The sequence below is a fragment of the Schistocerca serialis genome, chromosome 3 (genome assembly GCF_023864345.2).
Source record: "Schistocerca serialis cubense isolate TAMUIC-IGC-003099 chromosome 3, iqSchSeri2.2, whole genome shotgun sequence".
NCBI classification, from domain to species: domain Eukaryota; kingdom Metazoa; phylum Arthropoda; class Insecta; order Orthoptera; family Acrididae; genus Schistocerca; species Schistocerca serialis.
In genome coordinates this window covers 650119412-650142615 of record NC_064640.1, presented here as the reverse complement: position 1 = coordinate 650142615, position 23204 = coordinate 650119412, and the positions used below count along the sequence as shown (strand labels likewise).

General features: G+C 42.9%; 1 protein-coding gene across 1 annotated transcript in view; it reads left to right on the top strand.

Annotated features, from left to right (window-relative positions):
* The window catches only part of LOC126471074 (cytosolic carboxypeptidase 6), a 1596780-nt gene that overhangs the window by 680468 nt on the left and 893108 nt on the right, over window positions 1–23204 (top strand). The window contains exon 4 of the mRNA XM_050099147.1: window positions 6899–7115. Coding sequence (XP_049955104.1) covers window positions 6899–7115 — 217 coding nt within the window. The remainder of the gene's footprint in view (window positions 1–6898; window positions 7116–23204) is intronic.

The following is a 23204-nucleotide window of genomic DNA, read 5'->3' as shown; positions in this document are numbered from 1 at the left end:
ATGCACCAACCTCATATTTGCAGCAGTTATCAACACTGTGTTTCGAGTGTAGAGAAACTATCGGAACATCGTGATAGTATGGATGAAAAATCACTCTGGGATACCTGGAAACGAACAAGTAGATGTCCTAGCAAATGACCATCTCTAAATGGAACTGTTTAATACAGTAAACTCGCTGTCACAGACATAACACTCATGCTCAGAAAGCGGTTGTCATCGGACTGGCAACAGGAATGGTCGAGGGCTTCTGAAATCAAAGGCAGTCGCTACCCGTCTATTTATCCCACGGTTCACGGAATATTATGGTATAATAATACACAAACATCGAGGAGCTTCACGACAGTAACAGCACGGCTGAAATTTAATCATTGGAATCGATACAACTCTATGTGTTTGCGGAGAGGAAGATGAAGCAAACCACATATTCCACAATGCCCTCAGAACACGTATGACATAGACATATATAAAGTCATCGTCGGGCTCTTGGTCATCAGTTCTCATGCAGATTCCAAACCTTGTTACCATCTAACGATGAAGTAACGTATGAAGTACTGTACGAGTTCGTTAACAATTTTTTGTTTATTTATACACATCACATTCTTATGACACAGTCTATAAATAAACAAAAAAATTTGCAAAATAATCAGTCACTCACTCCATTGAAAAAATGTCGTTTTTTCGTTAGCAATACCAGCATCCCGACATAGCCCCCTGCGATGCTGTTCTAATGGTCAAATGGCTCTGAGCACTATGTAACTTAGCATCTAAGGTCATCAGTCCACTAGAACTTAGAACTACTTAAACCTAACTAACCTAAGGACATCACACACATTCATGCCCGAGGCAGGATTCGAACCTGCCACCGTAGCGGTCGCTTGGTTCCAGACTGATGCGCCTAGAACCTCCCGGCCACACCGGCTGGCAGCTGTTCTGATGTTCTTGGTAATATGATGGAAGCTGAGTAATAAGAATTCCAAATGAGACGAAGGTACAATTACCAATTATATTAATGCGAGCTACTCAGCAGGATATGCAACTCTCAGACTATAAATGAATGTCATTACGTGCCTCCTCTATGTATGTGTCTGAATCCTGGTGAATTTATACGCATGTCTGTAATATCCAAATCTGATTCTTGTATAGCGAAATCATGTTCTATGCAGATGATACTCACAGACCTGTACAAATATTCAATTCTCTATCACCCTTTGAAACAGTTCTTACAGGACATGAAAGAACAATTTATAAATAATTTCGATGCATAATATGTAATATGGACTGAATTGAGAATACTCAAAATGTGTACATACGGCCATCTAACATTTCTTATTGTGGTATCAGTAGGATTTTCACAGTACACTACCTCTGTGTATCCTATGTTTTATTTTGGTCTTTTTTGCTCTTTTCTTAATAATATGGCTGCAAAATTTATTTTATGTTGGAATCCGTCCTTTGTTTAGGCTATGTAACTTCGTATCAGAATACGACTTAAATTTATGTATACTCTCAACTGTCAAAACAAACTGTATTGTGCGATGGAATGTTCCGAAATCCAATAAATGAAAAAAAAAACCTGAAAAGCGTCTGTAAGATTTTTTGGTTTTATATTTAACAAAATACTAACACTGTTTCGTCTCTTGAAAGACCAGGAAGGAAAAGCTCTCGAATCAATAAATATATTAAAACGTGACGTTGGGAAGATTCGGGGACAATATATTATAGCAGCTTTGTTCGCTTTCTATTGGATTGTGGCTGCGTTAATATGGGTTCGCACGATCATCACTTAATATCCCTGATTCATTAAACCATGGTATCATCAGACTAGCTAATGGGGTTTATATGACCAACCTAAACCCAGTCCCTGAGCATAGGTGAAGGAGCCGTCCCTAGCTCTCCGGCAGCAGCTGCTCACGGTACAAAGCGCCTGCAAGTTCTGAGCCCATTCACACTCGCCGGCTTTCACACCGCAGAATTTGTTGATCTTGTGTATTACTGCCGCGTACGAGACATGAGAGTTTTTGAAGTCAGGGTAATGCAGTATTTGGACAAACTGAGCCTAAGAGTACTAAATGTCTTGGCACAAGGTTAGTAAGAATTTCTAGCGTAGTATGGCGTTGTACTGTGATGGGTGCAAATACAGGGGCGCGGTTGACTATACAATTATTTTGCCTAATAATGCCCTCAGGATACACGTGCCAAACAAATACACTGAGTTTGACGCTGAACTGAAAAAATTGGCTGAAAAATTCGTCATCTGTTCTCATTGACATAGTGTTTTGAAGGCCGTTCAGCAGCCATACCCTGCAGACTGACGAATGAACTGCGTCCAGGACTCTGTCTTTCTTTTGCAGACACTGGGGAAAGTAATTTCACTCTGAAGGGTATCAAACCACGAGACTATCTGATGTAATAACCGGCCAGACACATCACGCCAAACAAGCACGTGAAGTGATTAATATATCTCACAGTGCCATCACCGTACAAACTAAGGTATTAGTTTCGAGAAGACGTGTCAAGTATCAGAGGGAGACTGAGTGGTTGGAAGTGACTGCTAGTAAACTGCAACTTGACAAATCAATAAATTGGGCGTAGCTTTCTTCTCCCCAGCACAAAAGACATGACGATGCAGCTCTCACCAGACTTCGAATAGGGCGTTCCTCATTGACACATGAGTTTCGCCTCCTCCGGATAAGGTGCTTGTAACGTACTGCTCTCGGAAAGTCAGGTTTTAGTTCACTACATTTCATTTGTTGACAAGAGCACATATGCAACTAGCTGAGGACTTGTTCTCCGTTTTGTTATGTCAGGACTCCGCCCTAAACTGCTAGAGCGTCGATATTGAGATGTTCCATAGTGGAAAACTCTTTCGATTTTTTTTTGTTACCAGTGCTCAGGCTGCCGAACATACCTGGATATTAGGTTTAAGAGCTCGTATTTTACTGTGTGTGTGTGTGTGTGTGTGTGTGTGTGTGTGTGTGTGTGTGTGTGTGTGTGTGTGTGTATATACACTCGAAGATTAGCATCCGAATATTCTACTTTATTTGAGCGTGGTTTGCTTCTTCCAGTATTTTATACAAGAATTCAGCCAGCCATAGTTATCTGAATTGCCGTTTTCAACAATTCAGGTATATGTAAGGAGTTCAAGCTAAGACTTTTTATCTCTAGAATGGTCCTATTGCTTGAAGTATCATAAGTAAGTCTGTATAAGCTTCATCTCACTGCCCACTAAACATTCTGTTTGGGTGACAATAACAAAAAGCCAATCACATTGTTTTATAAATTTTATCAATTTTATTGCTTAGGAAAACTGCCCAGCTTTTACTTCTGGCGATGATAAGCTCGTTCTACTCAGGTTTAAGAAACTGCGATAGGCCAATGAATACATTTGCTCCCACAATAAGAGCTAACAGTTTGTCTCTGTACGCAGAAATGCAAATGCCGTCGGTACTTCTTCCTGAAAAGTTCTCAGGGGCCGCCTTAGTAAGCATTAAAACTAACTGAAGTTCCTCTCAGAACCAATGGAGAACTTTTATAGCATCTGTCATTCATTTCTGGGGTGGACGAGAAGTTTTGCGGCTGCTGGGCGCTAGTCTGGTTCGAGCCGAGTTCCCGCAACTTCTGTTTCAGTTATGGCAGGAAATTCTCGTTCAAGTTTTACGACATTTTTTACGCGACGGGTCCAACGTGATGGCTGGGAAAGAACCGCTATTTGTGCCATTGTTCCGAGCTAGGCTGAACTGCGATAAAAATGTACGCAAGAAGCTGGATAGGCACGTGCAGGGAAAATAATGCAAGTGTTAACTGTCGGAGGGAGGCCATATGCAATAAAAGCGCGTTAATTATAGCAGAATTATAAAAAAACTTTACACCTACAGTTTTGCTTGTGTTGCAGCATATAAAATGTGTGGTTTCACTTTCAGCTATGTTATTTTCGCCAAAACATTAGGAATCCAGTATCCCTCTGAATACTATTGCTGTTGAAGACCTACTCTTGCGTGATACATAACAAATTGCGCACAAAGAGCCAGAAAATTTCATCATTTGTAAATTACACAACTGTTGGTCATTCAATGAAAATAATAATAATCTTAAAATATCTGGCAGTACACCTCCTAGGTGACCTAGATCAGATCAGATCACATAAAGTGGACTCCTCAGCGATAACATCTCCAGGATTTTGCAACTTATCAATAAATAAATAATGGATATTTACAAAACAACTAATATGCTAACGTTCCAAATCGTTCCTATGTCAGAAGCACCTCTATGATGTCGAAAATGTTTATTTACTTCATTTACACATGTATATTAACAAACTTTATTTTATCTGGCAATTGTCTACATACTAAACTGCGTACGATAATTCTATATGTTAGTTGTAGTCAGGTATCGTCACAAACAGAAACATTTTGCTGAGCTTGCTTTCATTTATCAAATTACTGCACTGAAGCTGTGCCGAATTCTAGCAGTCAAGTTATGGTCTATCGATAATAGTAAGTAAACGAAATGGCAGAGCTGAGAAATTCGTCAGTGGAGTAGAAGTACTTAACCACCTCCTCCAGACTCTTCTGAAATGGTACTTTATATATAGTTACACTTATTATGCCTGCTAAAATGCTATTGTAAATGCGTGTTCCTCAATAATGAACACCTTTATGGATAAAAATGTGTAACTTTAAGCTTTAATGTAGATTATTCTCATTACTATAATGGACTGCGTGAAATAAGGCGTTGGTTTGAAAGAGAACTATACAGAATGTATAAAAAGTGTGACAGAAACATTATGGATTTATTCTTGACTTCAAAACAGTACTTTAAGTTCAAATGAACGTGGGTGAATAGTTATTGATGGCACTAATTTTGTTTTGTATGATTATCGTTTATTTAGTTTTAGAGTAGCTTCCATCGTGACACACGACAGCAATGAATTCAGTGTCTGAAATTATGGATATGCATTCGACATACGACTTATCAGATGGAAATAGTGGCGCAGCTTGGCAACTTTAAGCTGATCCTTACCCTGGTAAACAAATACCTTGTGCAGGTACTTCATCGGGCGGTGAGAGAGACAAGTTCGTTTGAGAAGAGAATTGGAGATGATGAGATATCACACAATGTACAAATACCTGAGCTTGAAGACCGGGTTCTTCGTGTTGTGGATAAAAGTACATCATCTTCTGCAAAGAAAATGCGGGAATAGATGGAGTATGACAATCTGGAATGCTCTTCATGAAAATGCATGCGCAAGCATTAAATGAGGCAGACTTTCTGCCAAGAGTAATTTTCTGTCAATGCATACTACGGCAGTGTGCAGTTCTTAGCATGTTCGTCACTTACATATGGGGCTGGATCTTTAAGTGATGGGATTTTCAATTACTATAATAATCGCGTCCGGGCTGAAGAAAACCTTAATGAAGTACGACAATGGTGTGGAATCATCGATGATTATATCATGTTCCCCACCTCTATCCGCCACGTATTACTGGACAAATTAATCCACAGTTTCTCATATGTTAGTTGCTTCATGTACTTGCTAGTCTACCTCAAGGCGTCATCCGGACGATTGTGCATTGTGCGTGATGGTGAGCCATCTCACTTTGCGCAGATATTTCTCCAGTATTTCCATAACCAGTTTCTGATCAGGCGGATTGGTAGAGTGGCGATAGGGAACCATTTCATGCCTGTCCGATCGCCAAATATGAATTCAACGATTTTTTGTTCTTTAGGAATGTTTAAAATCGTGTGTATATTCAACTCCTGTACCCACTGTAGATGCCCGGAGGGTGTGTGTCCAAAATGGATATGACCAAACATGGAACACACATGAAGTTCTCCATAACAAGTCTAAACTTATGGAACGCAGGCCCGGTAGAGGCATGGAAGCTAGAGGTGGTCATATCAAGGAATTTTTGTAAATTTAGATGTGATTGGGTAAAGCCTCATCTTTGTGCCATGAATAATAAATCCTTTTTATATCCGTAACCCAGGATGTTCGAATTCACCTTCATATGGAATCTCTAACGTTTCTGACACATGTTTTATACTCACTGTGTGACGTACGACAAGTAATATTACACAGAAAATATATTTAGTCGCAGTTGTCAATGTTAAAAGATCCTGGTAAAGACTTCTACAAGATGTTCTTAGAATTACACAGCAAGTAATTGCTATTACACATTTCTGACGAGGAAAACTTTGACTTGACGAGTAACTCCGAGATTCGATACAATATGATTCTATGGAGTAAAAATAAAGAAAAGATGCTAGGTTTTATTATTGTTACCTCACCTATTCCTGCAAAATTCGCTGTACAAACTAAGTTTCATGTTAGTGTTTCAGCAGTTAAGTTTTAGGCTCAAACCAGCTGTAGTTATTATCAAGTTTTCATTCCAACAGTCAAACACTGTTATCCTATTCTATCTGCAGGAAACAGCTTGAGAATTCTGAACAGCATATAAGTGTATCTTCTAAGGTAAATGACAGTTTCCTTCTGAAACTATATTTCATTTGGTGTTTGTCTCAGTGACTGTAGCGTTTACAAACAAAACAAATCTAATATCTGATACTGAGTATTGCTAGCACAAAGTGAAGTTATTGATTTGTACACCCTGTAATAATACGTACGTTTACGAAATTGCCCTTCGATTGAACCTTTCTTCCTGTTACTTACCTGTTTGTCAGATGGTATGCAAGCTTATGTGAGTTTCGGAGCTTCATCTCTCTGTCTCTGCTTTAATTATCTTTTTTATTGCGGTCGTTATCCTTGTAATGTGCTAGTGGATCGCAAGAACCGCCTGACATCCGACATGAAAAATAAAAACTGCCGCTTGAGAGAACAACCCTATCCTGTTCTCAGGGTAACAGGCGAAGAACTCATAGATGGCACGGTGTGTTGCAGGCAGCGCATGCCCAACAAGCACGTGTACTACTACCGGTCACCGGAGCACCAGCAGCAGCACGTGCTGAGCTTCGCGTTCGCCTTCGACCGCGAGGAGGACGTGTACCAGTTCGCGCTCACATACCCCTACTCGTACTCGCGCTGCCAGGCGCACCTCGACCTGCTCGAGCGCAAGGCTTTACCGCACTTCAAGCGAGAGCTGCTTGCTACGTCCGTGGTAAGTACTGATGACCGTATGTTGATATCCACATCAAAGTAAACTCACAACTACGAATTCTCTCCAACCATAATATCTCATTCACTACTGAATTACATTCACGCAGACTAAGATAGGCAACCAAACTTCCGTGATCTGTCCCATATCTGATGACGTAATTGGGGTTGCCTATCTTAAGGCGCATGAAATATTTTCTAGGCCAATTTTATTTTGCCCGCAGAGTTATTATTATCGTATGCATTAAATAAACGACAAAATTGGTTTAACTATTTAATCAAAAACAGATATGTGCAACTATTTACACTATAGACATTCTACGGCCAGGACTACACACGAATGTCGGCAGGTTCAGTCCAGTGGAATGCCCCATCGCATGCCACGGCCATCCCTTATAAGGGAATGACATATGCTATTGCGTCACTTTCATATCTGCGAACATGTGTAGGCTTGTATTCAACGGGAGCAGATAGTGATAATAGAATAAACTTCATCAGACTAAAAACAATTAACTTACTGGGTGGTCAAAAAGTCAGTACAAATTTGAAAACTGAATAAATCACGGAATAATGTAGATAGAGAGGTACAAATTGACACACGTGCTTGGAATGACATGGGGTTTTATTAAAACCAAAAGAATACAAAAGTTCAAGAAATGCCCGACAGATGGCGCTTCATCTGATCAGAATAGTAATAATTAGCATAACAAAGTAAGATAAAGTAAAGATGATGTTCTTTACAGAAAATGCTCAATATATCCACCATCATTTGTCAACAATTGCTGTAGTCGAGGAATAATGTTGTGAACAGCACTGTAAAGCATGTTCGGCGTTATGGTGAGGCACTGGCGTCGGATGTTGTCTTTCAGCATCCGCAGAGATGTCGGTCGATCACGATACACTTGCGACTTCAGGTAACCCCAAAGCCAATAATGGCACGGAGTGAGGTCTGGGGACCTGGGAGGCCAAGCATGACGAAAGTGGCGGCTGAGCACACGATCATCACCAAACGACGCGCGCAAGAGGCCTGTCGGACATTTTGTGAACTTTGTTTTTTTTTTGTTCTAATAAAACCCTATGTCATTCCAAGCATGTGTGTCAATTTTTACCTCTCTATCTACATTATTCCGTGGTTTATTCAGATTTCAAATTTATACTGACATTTTGATCACCCGGTATTTCTGTACATGCAGTCGTGAGTGCATGTAAGTTATTTATTTTTAGACGAGAGGTACCGTTCTTGTAAGACATCATCTTCAAACCTTACATTCTGTGAAGCGGAATAACACATAACGCTTCAATTGCAGTCGAAACGCGTACTAAAATAAGACAATGTAGTAAAAAACGCAGTTGATATACCCTTTATGACCGTAGGGAGCATTGAAATGCTAATTAAATCAAGACCCTAAGCTGTCGACAGGCATTGATATACATCAACGGGAACAGTTGAAAATGTGTGCCTGACTGGGACTCGAACCCGGGATCTCTTGCTTAAATGGCAGACGCTCTAGCCTCTGAGCCACCAAGGGCACAGAGGATAGAGCGACTGCAGAGATTTATCCCTTGCACGCTCCCCGTGAGACCCACATTCCCAACTTAATGTGAACACTCTTTCTTCGTAGTGTACCTCCACATTACACTCATTACTCGCGGCAGACAATCTTACCGAGTCCCGTAAGAGCTCGGGCAACGCGTGTGCATTCACCACAGAAGAAGGAGGTCAATGGCCCATTAGCCTTAACTTTATGAAGATAGTATCGGTTCTTGCGGATATGCCCGAAAGGACAGGTACCATCTTCATATTAGGGAGGGTTGCCATGGAGCAGATTCGTCTGTGCAGGCTTGGAGAACACTGCTAAATGTGGCTCGGATGGTGGTAGTTGAATACCGGATACCTCCCCCATTGTCTGTTTATGATGAAGCAATGTAAAAGTTCGCAGCTCTTCACATTGACAGTTTGCCAGCTAGATTCTTCTTTCACATAAGTTAGTGTATGTTATCACCTATCTTACTATAGTTAATTCTAATGTGATCATTATACCCCAGTTTTAATTTTCTTCCCAGAAATACTTATTATTTTACAACTTACCATCATAAAATATTTTTATATTCTTTAAAATATGCACGTAACATTCATTGAATACTTCGCAAATAATACTGTATATCACAAGCTCCGCAGTACTGTAGTTCATATTTAAATGGTTGCTTTTTCTTTTTATGTAATATAAATTTAGTACCTAATGGCTATAATTAGCCTTTTACAGCAGTATGTCATCACTGTCATTAACTTGACACACCTAGGCTACTAAAAGTTATGTATGACCTGACGTCATTTAGAATCCTTTTTAGGGAATTGAGTAAAGTTTTTTGTCTTTCGCAATAACGTTCATGGGCTGTAGATATTGCCCTATGCCATCCGGACGTGTATTTTCAAAATTCAGTTTAAATAAGGGCCACCAGTTTTCCGACTCCTGTGCTAATGATTATCTTACTACTTTAGATATTTTAAGCTCATTAAGACACGTACGCTTCATACATGGAATATTTAGTAAATTTTTGTAACTCCCCTTTCACATTTTAGCCTATAGTTAACAGACATACATTTTATGAAAGGTAAATATAGTACTGTATTCTAGCATTCAGTAGATGATATTTCAAATAATAACGTAAACATACACCTAACAGTTTCGAAAAACGTGTTTCACTATATCATCTCCTCACTGTTATTAGTTTTATCGTTCTTTGCAGCTAAGACTTATCTACGATCTAAAGTCATTCGGATTCTTGATGTATAAAAATGGTTCAAATGGCTCTGAGCACTATGGGACTTAACATCTGTGGTCATCAGTCCCCTAGAACTTAGAACTACTTAAACCTAACTAACCTAAGGACATCACACACATCCACGCCCGAGGCAGGATTCGAACCTGCGACCGTAGCAGTCGCGCGGTTCCGAACTGAGCGCCTGAACCGCTAGACCACCGCGACCGGCCCTTGATGTATAGATGTATTTAACACTTGTATAAAAGTTGCGTACATATTCTGTTATCAATATTGTGAGATTATACAACAACGTCTTTAGACAGTGACATGGTTATTTAAATGATAAATTTTATGTCTATGCACACGGAACGCTATAACAAACTGCAGATTATACGTACATATAAAGAGGAGCAGTTCGGATTTAGAAGAGGAAAAGGAACAGGAGATGCTATTGGCCTGCTAAGAACTACAGGGGAAAGATATATGGAAAAGGGTAGAGAAATATTTGTTGTTTTTATAGATCTAGAAAAGGCTTTTTACAGTGTTCAGTGGAACAAGCTGATGGATATCTTGAAGTGGAAAGGAGTAGATTGGAAAGAGAGACGACTGATACAGAATCTACATTTACACCAGAAAGTAAGGGTAAGGACTGGAAGTGAAATGTCAGAAGGAAGCAACATTGGCCGAGGTGTTAGACAACGTTGTGGCCTTTTCCCACTGTTGTTTAACGTATACCTTGAAGAGATTATTGCGAAAAGCTTAGATGGAAAAATAGAAATATGTATTGGTGGAAAGAGAATAGAATGTTTAAGATTTGCTGATGACATGGTATTAGTGGCAGAAAGTGAGCGGACAGTGAATAACATTCTCAAAGATCTGAATGAAGCTTGCGTGGAATATGGGATGCAAATAAACACAGCAAAAACAAAGAGTATGGTCATCAGCACAAGACGCAGACTGTCCAATATTGAAATAGGACAATCCAACATTAGCCAAGTAAGTGAATTTAAATATATCGGAAGCACAATAACTGAAGAGTTGAGATGTCACCAGGAGGTGAAAACTCGAATTGCCGTAGCGAAGGAGGCATTCAACAGAAAGAGGAGACTCTTATGTGGCAAATTAGATAAATGACTAAGGAAAAGGCTTGGCAAATGTTTTGTCTGGAATGTGGCAATATAGGGGGAAGAAACTTGGACACTGAGACGAGAGGATGAAAAAAGGTTAGAAGCATTTGAGATGTGGATGTGGAGGAGGATGGAGAGAATAAGCTGGATGGAAAGAGTGAGTAATGAAAGAGTAATGGAAAGGGTTGGTGAGAGAAGATGTCTGCCGAAGGTTGTAAGAGAAAAGTAAAAGAACAGGTTGGGACAGTCATTGAGAAGGGAGTGCTTGCTAGTAGATGCTTTGGAAGGATTGGTTTGTGGGAGAAGACTGAGAGGAAGAATGAGATACAAGATGGTAGACGACATAAAGGGAAGAGGAAATTATGCAGACCTGAAGAGGATGGCAGAAGACCGGACAGCCTGGAGAACTACCATGTGAAAACCTGCCTTTAGGCAGAACACTGATTATGATGATGATGATGATGATGATGATGATGATGATGATGTAAATATTTATCAAAAGCCTACACAAGATAGCACTTACTGCACCACCTTATCACTGTTATTAATTTTATCGCTCTTTACGACTAAAACTTATTTCGCTAAGGAATCTAGTGCACTCTTGATACACACATGTAAATTACACTGGCACAAAGTGGCTGTATGTCTTGCAATCCATGCCTTAGGTCTCTATTTTCCTTGTAAGGGGTAACTCGGCTATTTAACGAAGAACTATTATACCTGGCTAAACGTAACGACATAACAAGCAGCTATTTTATGTGAAATACGCATTACATAACCGTATTATACTAGTTGCCGATGGTTACGTACAATTGTTGGCGGTAGTTGTCGATTTCACAACGTTTCCATGGTTAATAGCTGGCGTCGTTCTTGCCAGTGGAAATTAATAAACTTTTTTACTAATGGTGGAACGCATATCGTCTTCATGGTTACCAAGTTGGCATCTTTGCTAAGTATACGTTTCCGTTTACCAGAAGGCCTTGCAGAGGGCAGCCCGTGTTTAAATCAGCCCTGTCATTGTGTAGTAACTGTTTCTCTACTTCAATGCTTTTCGTAACGTATGTTCTTCTTTAACATCCTTCGTTGTTTCTTCAAAGACCGAACTCCTAATAATCATACATCTACACTGAAGAGCCAAAGAAACTGGTACAACTGCCTAATATCGTGAAGAGCCCCGCAATCACGCAGAAGCGCTGCAGCACGACATCGTCTGGACTCGACTAATGTCTGAAATAGTGCTGGAAGGAAACTGACACCATGAATCCGCCGGCCGCGGTGGCCGAGCGGTTCTAGGCGCTTCAGTCCGGAGCCACGCGACTGCTACTTTCGCAGGTTCGAATCCTGCCTCGGGCATGGATGTGTGTGATGTCCTTTGGTTAGTTAGGTTTAAATAGTTCTAAGTTCTAGGGTACTGATGACCTCAGAATAAGTCCCATAGTGCTCCGAGCCATTTGAACCATGAATCCTGCAGGACTGTCCATAAATCGGTGAGAGTACGAGGGAGCGGAGTTCTCTTCTGAATAGCACGTTGCAAGGCATCCCAGATATGCCCAATAATGTTCTTGTCCCGGGCGTTCAGTTGCCAGCGCGAGTGTTGAAACTCAGAAAAGTGTTGCTGGAGCCACGCTGTAGCAATTCTGGGCGAGTGGGGTGTCGCACTGTCCTGCCGGAACTGCACAAGTCCGTCGGAATACACAATGGATATGAATGGGTGGATGCAGGTGACAGTATGTTTGCCTAAGAGATACCTGTCAGACTGGACTCGGATACAGAACTTACACCAACTTCAACAGTCCGCTGCTGACATGCAGGGCTCATGGATTTATGAGATTGTCTCCATACCCGTACACTTTCATCCGCTCGATACAATCTGAAACGCGGCTCCTCCGACCAGGCAACATGTTTCCAGTCATCAACAGTCCAATGTCGGTGTTGACGGGCCCAGGAAAGGCGTTAAGTTTTATGTAGTAAGGTCTCCAAGGATACACGAGTGGGCCTTCGGCTCCGATGGCTTATATCGATGATGTTTCGTTGAGTAGTTATCACTCTGACACTTCTTTTGTGGCCCAGCATTGAAATCTGCAGCAATCTGCCGAAGGGTTGCACTTCCGTTACGTTGAACGATTCTCCTCAGTCCTTGTTGGTCCCGTTCTTGCATGATCTCTTTCCGGCCGTAACAGTGTCGGAGGTTTCACGTGTTCCTGATATTCAGGGTATACTCGTGAAATGGTCGTAATGGAAAATCCCCACCTCATCGCCACTCGGAGATGCTGTGTCCCATCGACTATAACACCACATTCAAACTCACTTAAATCCTTATAACCTGCCATTGTAGCAGCCATAAACGATCTAACAACAGCGCCAGACATTTGTTGCCTTATATACGCGTTGCCGACCGCAGCGCCGTATTCTGCCTACTTAATTAGATCTGTATTTGAATACGCAAGCCTATACCAGTTTCTTCGCTGCTTCATTGTATTACATGTTATTCGCACAATGTAATGAAGTGTCACGGCCATTTTCTGCCAATGACTTTACGCCACAGACAATGCTCGGGGCGTCCGTTATTAACTAAAGGCAGCCGAGCCATATTTAGCAATGCTCTCCACGCCTGCACAAATGTAGCTGCTCCATGCCTAGGGGTCCTTCCGTCATCAACGGTATACCAGCTGCACTTATTTGATGGGACATTTTATTGTAGTGTCCATTTTGATTGTAACTGAAGCATTTTGTATTGTACTCTTCACGGAATGTAAGATCTGAAGATGACCTCTTAGAAGATCGAAACAGTTCATCTAAAAATGAAAATAAACAACTTAAATGCGATCACGACTGTGTGTATTGATATGAGTTATAGTATTATAAAGGTCGCTGCTTTTCTTGGAATAATGCTATAAAAAATCTTAAAAACCATTAACTATACTGCAAAATAGAAACAAAACTGTAACCACAGTGAAGGCGGGCTTTTCTAAAGTGCAGGTCTGCAAAATCAAAATCTGCTGGTGGCTAACACCAGAATAGCGTGTTGCTTTCCCTCGTTCTTACCAACATTCTAGGAACTTCATCAAGGTGCTGCCTTAAAGGTGGCCGAGGATATACTAGTTAGAGCTATCCTACTCTTCAGGGGCGGCCGTCCTAAGGCTCTCCAGTGTGTGACGAGTGTTCTCCGTGGGTGCACTCGAAATTTCAGTTGGTCCCAGGCGTTCTCAGTGGGGTTCAACTAGGCAGACAACGCCAGCCATTCGGTCTTGTTGATTCCTGCTTCCTGAAGGAAAGTTTCGACGAAGAGGTTACGGTATGCTTGTACAGTATTGTCCTGAAATAATGTTAACAGCAGGACTCGACAATAGTTTGGAGAATCATGACCCGTTAGTGCACACTCCTCAAATCACCATTGATAGCGATGATAAGTCTCCGACATCCGTACAAGAAAGTGGTGCTAAGCGTAACTCATTCACCTCCCTGCTGAATTTGGGTGACTGCATACCAGGATGTGCACATTCGATCAGCAACCTGGGAAGTATCAGTACTACACTGCAGACAATTACCATCAGAAAATACTTTCTAACATTTAAATTCATACTCACGACAGAAAACGTTGTGATCACTACCCATCGAGATACTCAGTGCCATATGGCGTCGTTTCGGGCTCTCGTCGCAGTAAGAAAAGGATATAAGTGAAGCAGAGACGACTGGGGAATCACTCTGGCGACGATAACTGTCGCAAATAGGGTAATCCACTGACTTAAGGAGAGATTGTTATGGCCAGGGATTTGTGAACGAGTATATCATAAACGGCGAAGCTTGTCGGCTGCCCACGTGATACTATCGTGAAAATCTATGGAAAGTGGTTAGAGGACGGTGAAACCACGAATTGGTGACAAGGTGTTGGGCGACCGCACATCATCACAGCAGCAGACGACGACAATTATTTGTTCCCATTTATACCCAACGACATCGTCAATTGAGCTTACAACGGACAGGGCATCATTGAAATTGGGCCTTGGAGCCGTGGAAATGTTGCCTGTCAAATGAATCACATTTATTGCTACATCAGGTCGATTGTCGTTTCCGGATAAGCCTACATCCAGGGGAACCGCTGCTAGTAGCATGCAACGCGGTGCGGATGTAGGTCACTGGGGGCTGCGTTGTGCTAAGGGGATATTCATCTGGGCTCCCATGGGACCTATCGTAATAATCGGAGGCGCCGTCACAGCAGTGAACAATGTGAACAAGGATTCGAACCTGCCACCGTAGCGGTCGCGTGGTTCCAGACTGTAGCGCCTAGAGCCGCTCGGCCACCCCTGCCGGCGACAAAAAAACTAAACAGTAAAAAGAGACTCGACACACAGAGACAGTTGTAGAACAAATAAGTGTTACAATTGGATTACGAGAAAGGAAGATGAAGATTAAAGGATGGAATTGGATAGATAAACGGAAGCAGGAATCAGAGTAAAATGTTAAAGGAAAATTTGTGTTAAAAATATAGAAAAAGAAGAATGTGAAAAATTGGAATAGGTCTCCTCCTCAGAAGGCCTCGTCGAGAGAAGAAGGAATATCTTTACTGTTAACATATCTTGGCAGTGTCTTGCTTTGAAGCTCCTGTAACAGCTAGTAACATCACAGAACTTCTAAAAAGATTAGAATTTAAACTGTAAAACATACGTCGCATACTGTAGGAGAAACTGAGGCGCAGTTGTATGAGAACGAAGTCCTCCGCGGAGGCCTGAGGCACAGTTGTTCACCGACGGAGGTAGCGCAGTGGTTAGCACACTGGACTCGCATTAGGGAAGACGGCGATTCAAATCCGTGCCCGACCATTCTTATTTCGGTTTTCCGAGATTTCCCTAAAACGAGTAAGGCAAATGTCGGGATAGTTGGCATGAAAGGGCATGGCCGATTTCCTTCCCCACCCATTCTGAATCCGACCTTGTACTCCGTCTTTAATGATCTCTATGTCGACGGGACGTTAAACACTAATCTTCCTTCCTTACAGTTAATTCAGACTGTATTCTCGCAGGAATTCTCCTTCAGCTACAGGTTATGAAAGCCGATACTGCGCCTAGAGTTAAGGAGGATGATTAAAAACAGACCTTCACGACATTCTTCTCTGAGTGCCTTCCTTTTACTGAACGCATGCACCCGTCGTAGTATTCTCATCTCTTCTCTCTTTTGATATCATCACTGTGACGATATCTGAACTATCGATCCACTCTCGGAGGTTCTACGACCATGTAACTCTTTTCCGATTACATGCACGAATTTCTTCATCTATCTTTGTTTCTTTAACTAGATGCATAAATCCGTACTTCTAGATTTTAGCTTTGGGAGCTCAATCCAAAATACATGCTTCAAAGTGTTTGATGGTGGTTGTCACGTCTAAATTTTTGCCAGAGGACTGGAGTAACTTATCGTTGGTTGGTTGGTTGATTCGGGGAGGGGGGACCAAACAGGGAGCTCAGCAGTTCCATCAGAGGAAGGAAGGATGGGGAAAGAAATCGGTCGCGCCCTCTCAAGAAACCATCCCGGCATTTATCTGAAGCGATTTAGGGAAATCGCGGGAAACCTAAATCAGGATGACCGGGTGCGGGTTTGAATCGTCGTCCTCCCGAATGCGAGTGCAGTATGCTAACCACTGCGGCCCCTTGCTCGGTCCATAGTTGGTTACGTGGGATCTTTCGCATCTACAGCACATCAAGTATCACATGCCTTTAGTTTGACCATGATTTTTCCTTACAACGAAACTGGTAAGACACGGCAGTTTAAAATTCGTCATCGCATGTAAACTGAAGATCACAATTACATATCGGATTACAAACCTTTCCACCTTTCACGTTCTACTCATAGAATGCCCATTATATTCTCATTTCTACATCATGATCACGTTTACCTGTCAACAAACATCTACGTGTTTGACTTTGATATCTTTGTCATGCGAATTCCAATTAAAGTTGATAATCTCGTTGCTTGTTATATTCTACACTCCTGGAAATTGAAATAAGAACACCGTGAATTCATTGTCCCAGGAAGGGAAAACTTTATTGACACATTCCTGGGGTCAGATACATCACATGATCACACTGACAGAACCACAGGCACATAGACACAGGCAATAGAGCATGCACAATGTCGGCACTAGTACAGTGTATATCCACCTTTCGCAGCAATGCAGGCTGCTATTCTCCCATGGAGACGATCGTAGAGATGCTGGATGTAGTCCTGTGGAACGGCTTGCCATGCCATTTCCACCTGGCGCCTCAGTTGGACCAGCGTTCGTGCTGGACGTGCAGACCGCGTGAGACGACGCTTCATCCAGTCCCAAACATGCTCAATGGGGGACAGATCCGGAGATCTTGCTGCCCAGGGTAGTTGACTTACACCTTCTAGAGCACGTTGGGTGGCACGGGATACATGCGGACGTGCATTGTCCTGTTGGAACAGCAAGTTCCCTTGCCGGTCTAGGAATGGTAGAACGATGGGTTCGATGACGGTTTGGATGTACCGTGCACTATTCAGTGTCCCCTCGACGATCACCAGTGGTGTACGGCCAGTGTAGGAGATCGCTCCCCACACCATGATGCCAGGTGTTGGCCCTGTGTGCCTCGGTCGTATGCAGTCCTGATTGTGGTGCTCACCTGCACGGCGCCAAACACGCATATGACCATCATTGGCACCAAGGCAGAAGCGACTCTCATCGCTGAAGACGATACGTCTCCATTCGTCCCTCCATTCACGCCTGTCGCGACACCACTGGAGGCGGGCTGCACGATGTTCGGGCGTGAGCGGAAGACGGCCTAACGGTGTGCGGGACCGTAGCCCAGCTTCATGGAGACGGTTGCGAATGGTCCTCGCCGATACCCCAGGAGCAACAGTGTCCCTAATTTGCTGGGAAGTGGCGGTGCGGTCCCCTACGGCACTGCGTAGGATCCTACGGTCTTGGCGTGCATCGGTGCGTCGCTGCGGTCCGGTCCCAGGTCGACAGGCACGTGCACCTTCCGCCGACCACTGGCGACAACATCGATGTACTGTGGAGACCTCACGCCCCACGTGTTGAGCAATTCGGCGGTACGTCCACCCGGCCTCCCGCATGCCCACTATACGCCCTCGCTCAAAGTCCGTCAACTGCACATACGGTTCACGTCCACGCTGTCGCGGCATGCTACCAGTGATAAAGACTGCGATGGAGCTCCGTATGCCACGGCAAACTGGCTGACACTGACGGCGGCGGTGCACAAATGCTGCGCAGCTAGCGCCATTCGACGGCCAACACGGCGGTTCCTGGTGTGTCCGCTGTGCCGTGCGTGTGATCATTGCTTGTACAGCCCTCTCGCAGTGTCCGGAGCAAGTATGGTGGGTCTGACACACCGGTGTCAATGTGTTCTTTTTTCCATTTCCAGGAGTGTAGTTAATGAGCGTAGTTTTTAGACGTATGGAAAACAGATATTATGTGCAAACTCGTTGCTTGTGATGCTAGTTATGTTTAGAAGAAGCACATGATATGCTCTACAACATTTTGTCTGCGCTTAAACGGCTATCATGTAAAATGAGTCCAAAAAGTTTTTGCAATGTTTAAGCTGTACATAAATATTAAATATGTTAAAACCCTAAGACCATTTAATAAATTTATTAAGTTTTCACTTTATTTTTAGTGATATGATCTACTACTTCGCTGTGTAGTTATCTATGAATTAGTATAGAATTAAAAAATTTATAGCCCCTGTAAGCGAAACTCCATACGATGGGAGGAACGTTATAATCCAGTAAAGCAAGACAGTAGCTAGTGTTCTTATTTCGTTTAACTGCAGGTGTAACGTCAGTCACTTGAAGACTGTAGTCTGGAAATGGAATCTCGTGTAGTATCGTGGTGGCCCCAGTGTGAGGAGTTGTACAAGCGGCCACATCCACAACGACTGCGTTGTCCGACGCGTCATGTCAGGGCAGGACGCGACACACAACTTCCATTACAGGCTGCTTGTTATTCCGGCTGCCTCCGAGGTTCGGGAATGGCACTCTCGCTGTATCGGAATTAGGGCGGGGCCTGGCCGCCGCTGCCACGTAAATGTCGAAAGCTGTCCCTAAGGCTTTTCGCATCGCACTACGGGAACACGCAGTTAGGTTTCCCGAACCAGCGCACTTCGTGCCACTCGAAGGACAATTATAGCCTTCGGCAGTTGAAGCTGGGCCGGTGGGCTAAGGAGTCAAACACAAAAAGGAAGAACCGGAACATTTAGTTTCACTTTCAATTAGCACTTGAATAAAACTGAACAGATAACTCGTATTGGGAAAATATATATTTTCAGACATACCAAAATAGTGATCGGATATACGGCCCTATGAAGACTCCATATACACTATAATATTTTCGTCATGCGTTTGCGAAAATTCATTTCACAGATCCAAATTTACTTTATATGGATCGGGACAGCCTTTATTATTCAGTGACAGTGCAGATATTTTTGTATGTAGCACCTTAATATGTACACACATAGTGTGTTGATTGGTTTTTCTCTGCGTCTAACAGTCTTCACAATTACGTCGCCGGACGGTGTGACCGAGCGGTTCTAGGCGATTCAGTCTGGAATCGCGCTACCGCTTCGGTCGCAGGTTCGAATCCTGCCTCGGGGATGGATGTGTGTGATGTCATTAGGTTAGACAGGTTTAAGTAGTTCTAAGTTCTAGGGCCCCCCATGAACCACGGACCTTGCCGTTGGTGGGGAGGCTTGCATGCCTCAACGATACAGATAGCCGTACCGTAGGTGCAACCACAACGGAGGGGTATGTGTTGAGAGGCAAGACAAACGCGTGGTTCCTGAAGAGGGGCAGCAGCCTTTTCAGTAGATGCAGGGGATACAGTCTGGATGATTGAGTGATGTGGCCTTGTAACACTATTCAAAACGGCCTTGCTGTGCTGGTACTGCGAACGGCTGAAAGCAAGGGGAAACTACACCCTTACTTTTTCTCGAGGGCATGCAGCTTTACTGTATGGTTAAATGATGATGGCGTCCTCTGGGGTAAAAAATGAAATGAAATGTCGTGTGGCTAAGGCCTCCCGTCGGGTAGACCGTTCGCCTGGTGCAGGTCTTTCGATCTGACGCCACTTGGGCGACCTGCGCGTCGATGGGGATGAAATGATGATGATTAGGGCAACACAACACCCAGTCCCTGAGCGGAGAAAATCTCCCACCTAGCCGGGAATCGAAACCGGGACCTTAGGATTGACATTCCGTCACGCTGGCCACTCAGCTACCGGGGCCGGACCTCTGGGGTAAAATACTCCAGAGGTAAAATAGTTCCCCATTCGGGTCTCCGGGCGGGGACTACTCAGGAGAACGTTGTTATCAGGGGAATGAAAACTGGTGTTCTACGGATCGGAGCGTGGAATGTCAGATCCCTTAATCGGGCAGGTAGGTTAGAAAATTTAAAAAGGGAAATGGATAGGTTAAAGTTAGATATAGTGGGAATTAGTGAAGTTAGGTGGCAGGAGGAGCAAGACTTCTGGTGAAGTGAATACAGCGTTATAAATACAATATCAGATAAGGGTAATGCAGGAGTAGGTTTAATAATGAGTAAAAAAATAGGAGTGCGGGTAAGCTACTACAGACAGCATAGTGAACGCATTATTGTGGCCAAGATAGACACGAGGCCCACGCCTACGACAGTAGTACAAGTTTATATAGCAACTAGCTCTGCAGATGATGAAGAGATTTATGAAATGTATGATGAGATGAAAGAAACTATTCAGATAGTGAAGGGAGACGAAAAATTAATAGTCATGGGTGACTGGAATTCGATAGTAGGTAAAGGAAGAGAAGGAAACGTAGTAGGTGAATATGGAATTGGGGTAAGAAATGAAAGAGGAAGCCGCCCGGTAGAATTTTGCACAGAGCATGATTTAATCATAGCTAACACTTGGTCCAAGAATCATAACAGAAGGTTGCATACATGGAAGAAGCCTGGAGATACTGACAGGTTTCAGACAGATTAAATAATGGTAAGACAGAGATTTAGGAACCAGGTTTTAAATTGTAAGACATTTCCAGGAACAGATCTGGACTCTGATCACAATTTATTGGTTATGAACTGTAGAATAAAACTAAAGAAACTGCAAAAAGGTGGGAATTTAAGGAGATGGGAGCTAGATAAACTGACAGAACCAGAGGTTGTAGAGAGTTTCAGGGAGAGCATTAGGCAACGATTGACAAGAATGGGGGAAAGAAATACAGTAGAAGAAGAATGGGTAGCTTTAAGAGATGAAATAGAGAAGGCAGCAAAGGATCAAATGGTTCAAATGGCTCTGAGCACTATGGGACTCAACTGCTGAGGTCATTAGTCCCCTAGAACTTAGAACTAGTTAAACCTAACTAACCTAAGGACATCACAAACATCCATGCCCGAGGCAGGATTCGAACCTGCGACCGTAGCGGTCTTGCGGTTCCAGACTGGAGCGCCTTTAACCGCACGGCCACTTCGGCCGGCAGGAAAGGATCAAGTAGGCAAAAGGACGAGGGCTAATAAAGTCATGGGTAACATAAGAGATACTGATTTTAATTGATGAAAGGACAAAATACAAAAATGTGGTAAATGAAGCAGGCAAAAAGGAATACAAACGTCACAAAAATGAGATCGACAGGGAGTGCAAAATTGCTAAGCAGGGATGGCTAGAGGACAAATGTAAGGTGTAGAGGCGTGTATCACTAGGGGTAAGATAGATACTATGATACTGCGTGAAGAGTTTGACAGAGCACAGAAAGACCTAAGTCGAAACAAGGCCCCGGGAGTAGACAACATTCCATTAGAATTACTGATAGCCTTGGGAGAGCTAGCCCTGACAAAACTCTACCATCCTGTGAGAAAGATGAATGAGACAGGTGAAATATCCTCACACTTCAAGAAGAATAAATAATTCCAATCCCAAAGAAAGCAAGGGTTGACAGATGTGAAAATAAGCGAACTACCAGATTAATAAGCCACGTCTGCAAAATTCTAACACGAATTCTTTACATACGAATGGAAAAACTGGTAGAAGCCAACCTCGGGGAAGATCAGTTTGGATTCTGTAGAAATGTTGTAACACGTGAGGCAATACTGACCCTACGACTTACCTTAGAAAATAGATTAAGGAAAGGCAAGCGCACGTTTCTAGGATTTGTAGACTTAGAGAAAGCTTTTGACAATGTCGACTACAATACTCTCTTTCAAATTCTGAAGGTGTCAGGGGTAAAATACATGGAGCGAAAGGCTATATACAATTTGTACTGAAACCAGATGGCAGTTACACGAGTGGAGGGGCATGAAGGGGAAGCGGTGGTTAGGAAGGGAGTGAGACATGGCTGTAGCTTATCCCCGATGTTATTCAATCTGTATATTGAGCAAGCAGTAAAGGAAACAAAAGAAAAATGCGGAGTAGAAATTAAAATACATGGAGGAGAAATTAAAACTTCGAGGTTCGCCGATAACATTGTAATTCTGTCAGAGACAGCAAAGGACCAGGAAGAGCAGCTGAACGGAATGGACAGTGTCTTTAAAGGAGGAGATAAGATGAACATCAACAAAAGCAAAACGAGGCTAATGGAATGTAGTCGATTTAAATCGGGTGATGCTGCGGGAATTAGATTAGGAAATGAGACGCTTAACGTAGTAAATGAGATTTGTTATTTGGGGAGCAAAATAACTGATGATGGTCGAAGTAGAGAGGATACAAAATGTAGACTGGCAATGGCAAGGAAAGCATTTCTGAAAAAGAGAAATTTGTTATCATCGAGTATAGATTTAAGTGTCAGGAAGTCTTTTCTGAAAGTATTTGCATCGAGTGTAGCCATGTATGGAAATGAAACGTGGACACTAAATAGTTTAGAGAATAGAAGCTTTCGAAATGTGGTGCTACAGAAGAATGCTGAAGATTAAGTGGGGAGATCACATAACTAATGAGGAAGTATTGGCTTAGTTCAAATGGCTCTGAGCACTATGGGACTCAACTGCTGAGGTCGTTAGTCCCCTAGAACTTAGAACTAGTTAAACCTAACTAACCTAAGGACATCACAAACATCCATGCCCGAGGCAGGATTCGAACCTGCGACCGTAGCGGTCTTGCGGTTCCAGACTGCAGCGCCTTTAACCGGACGGCCACTTCGGCCGGCCTGAGGAGGTATTGATTAGAATTGGGGAGAAGAGAAATTTGTGGCACAACTTGACTAGAGGAAGAG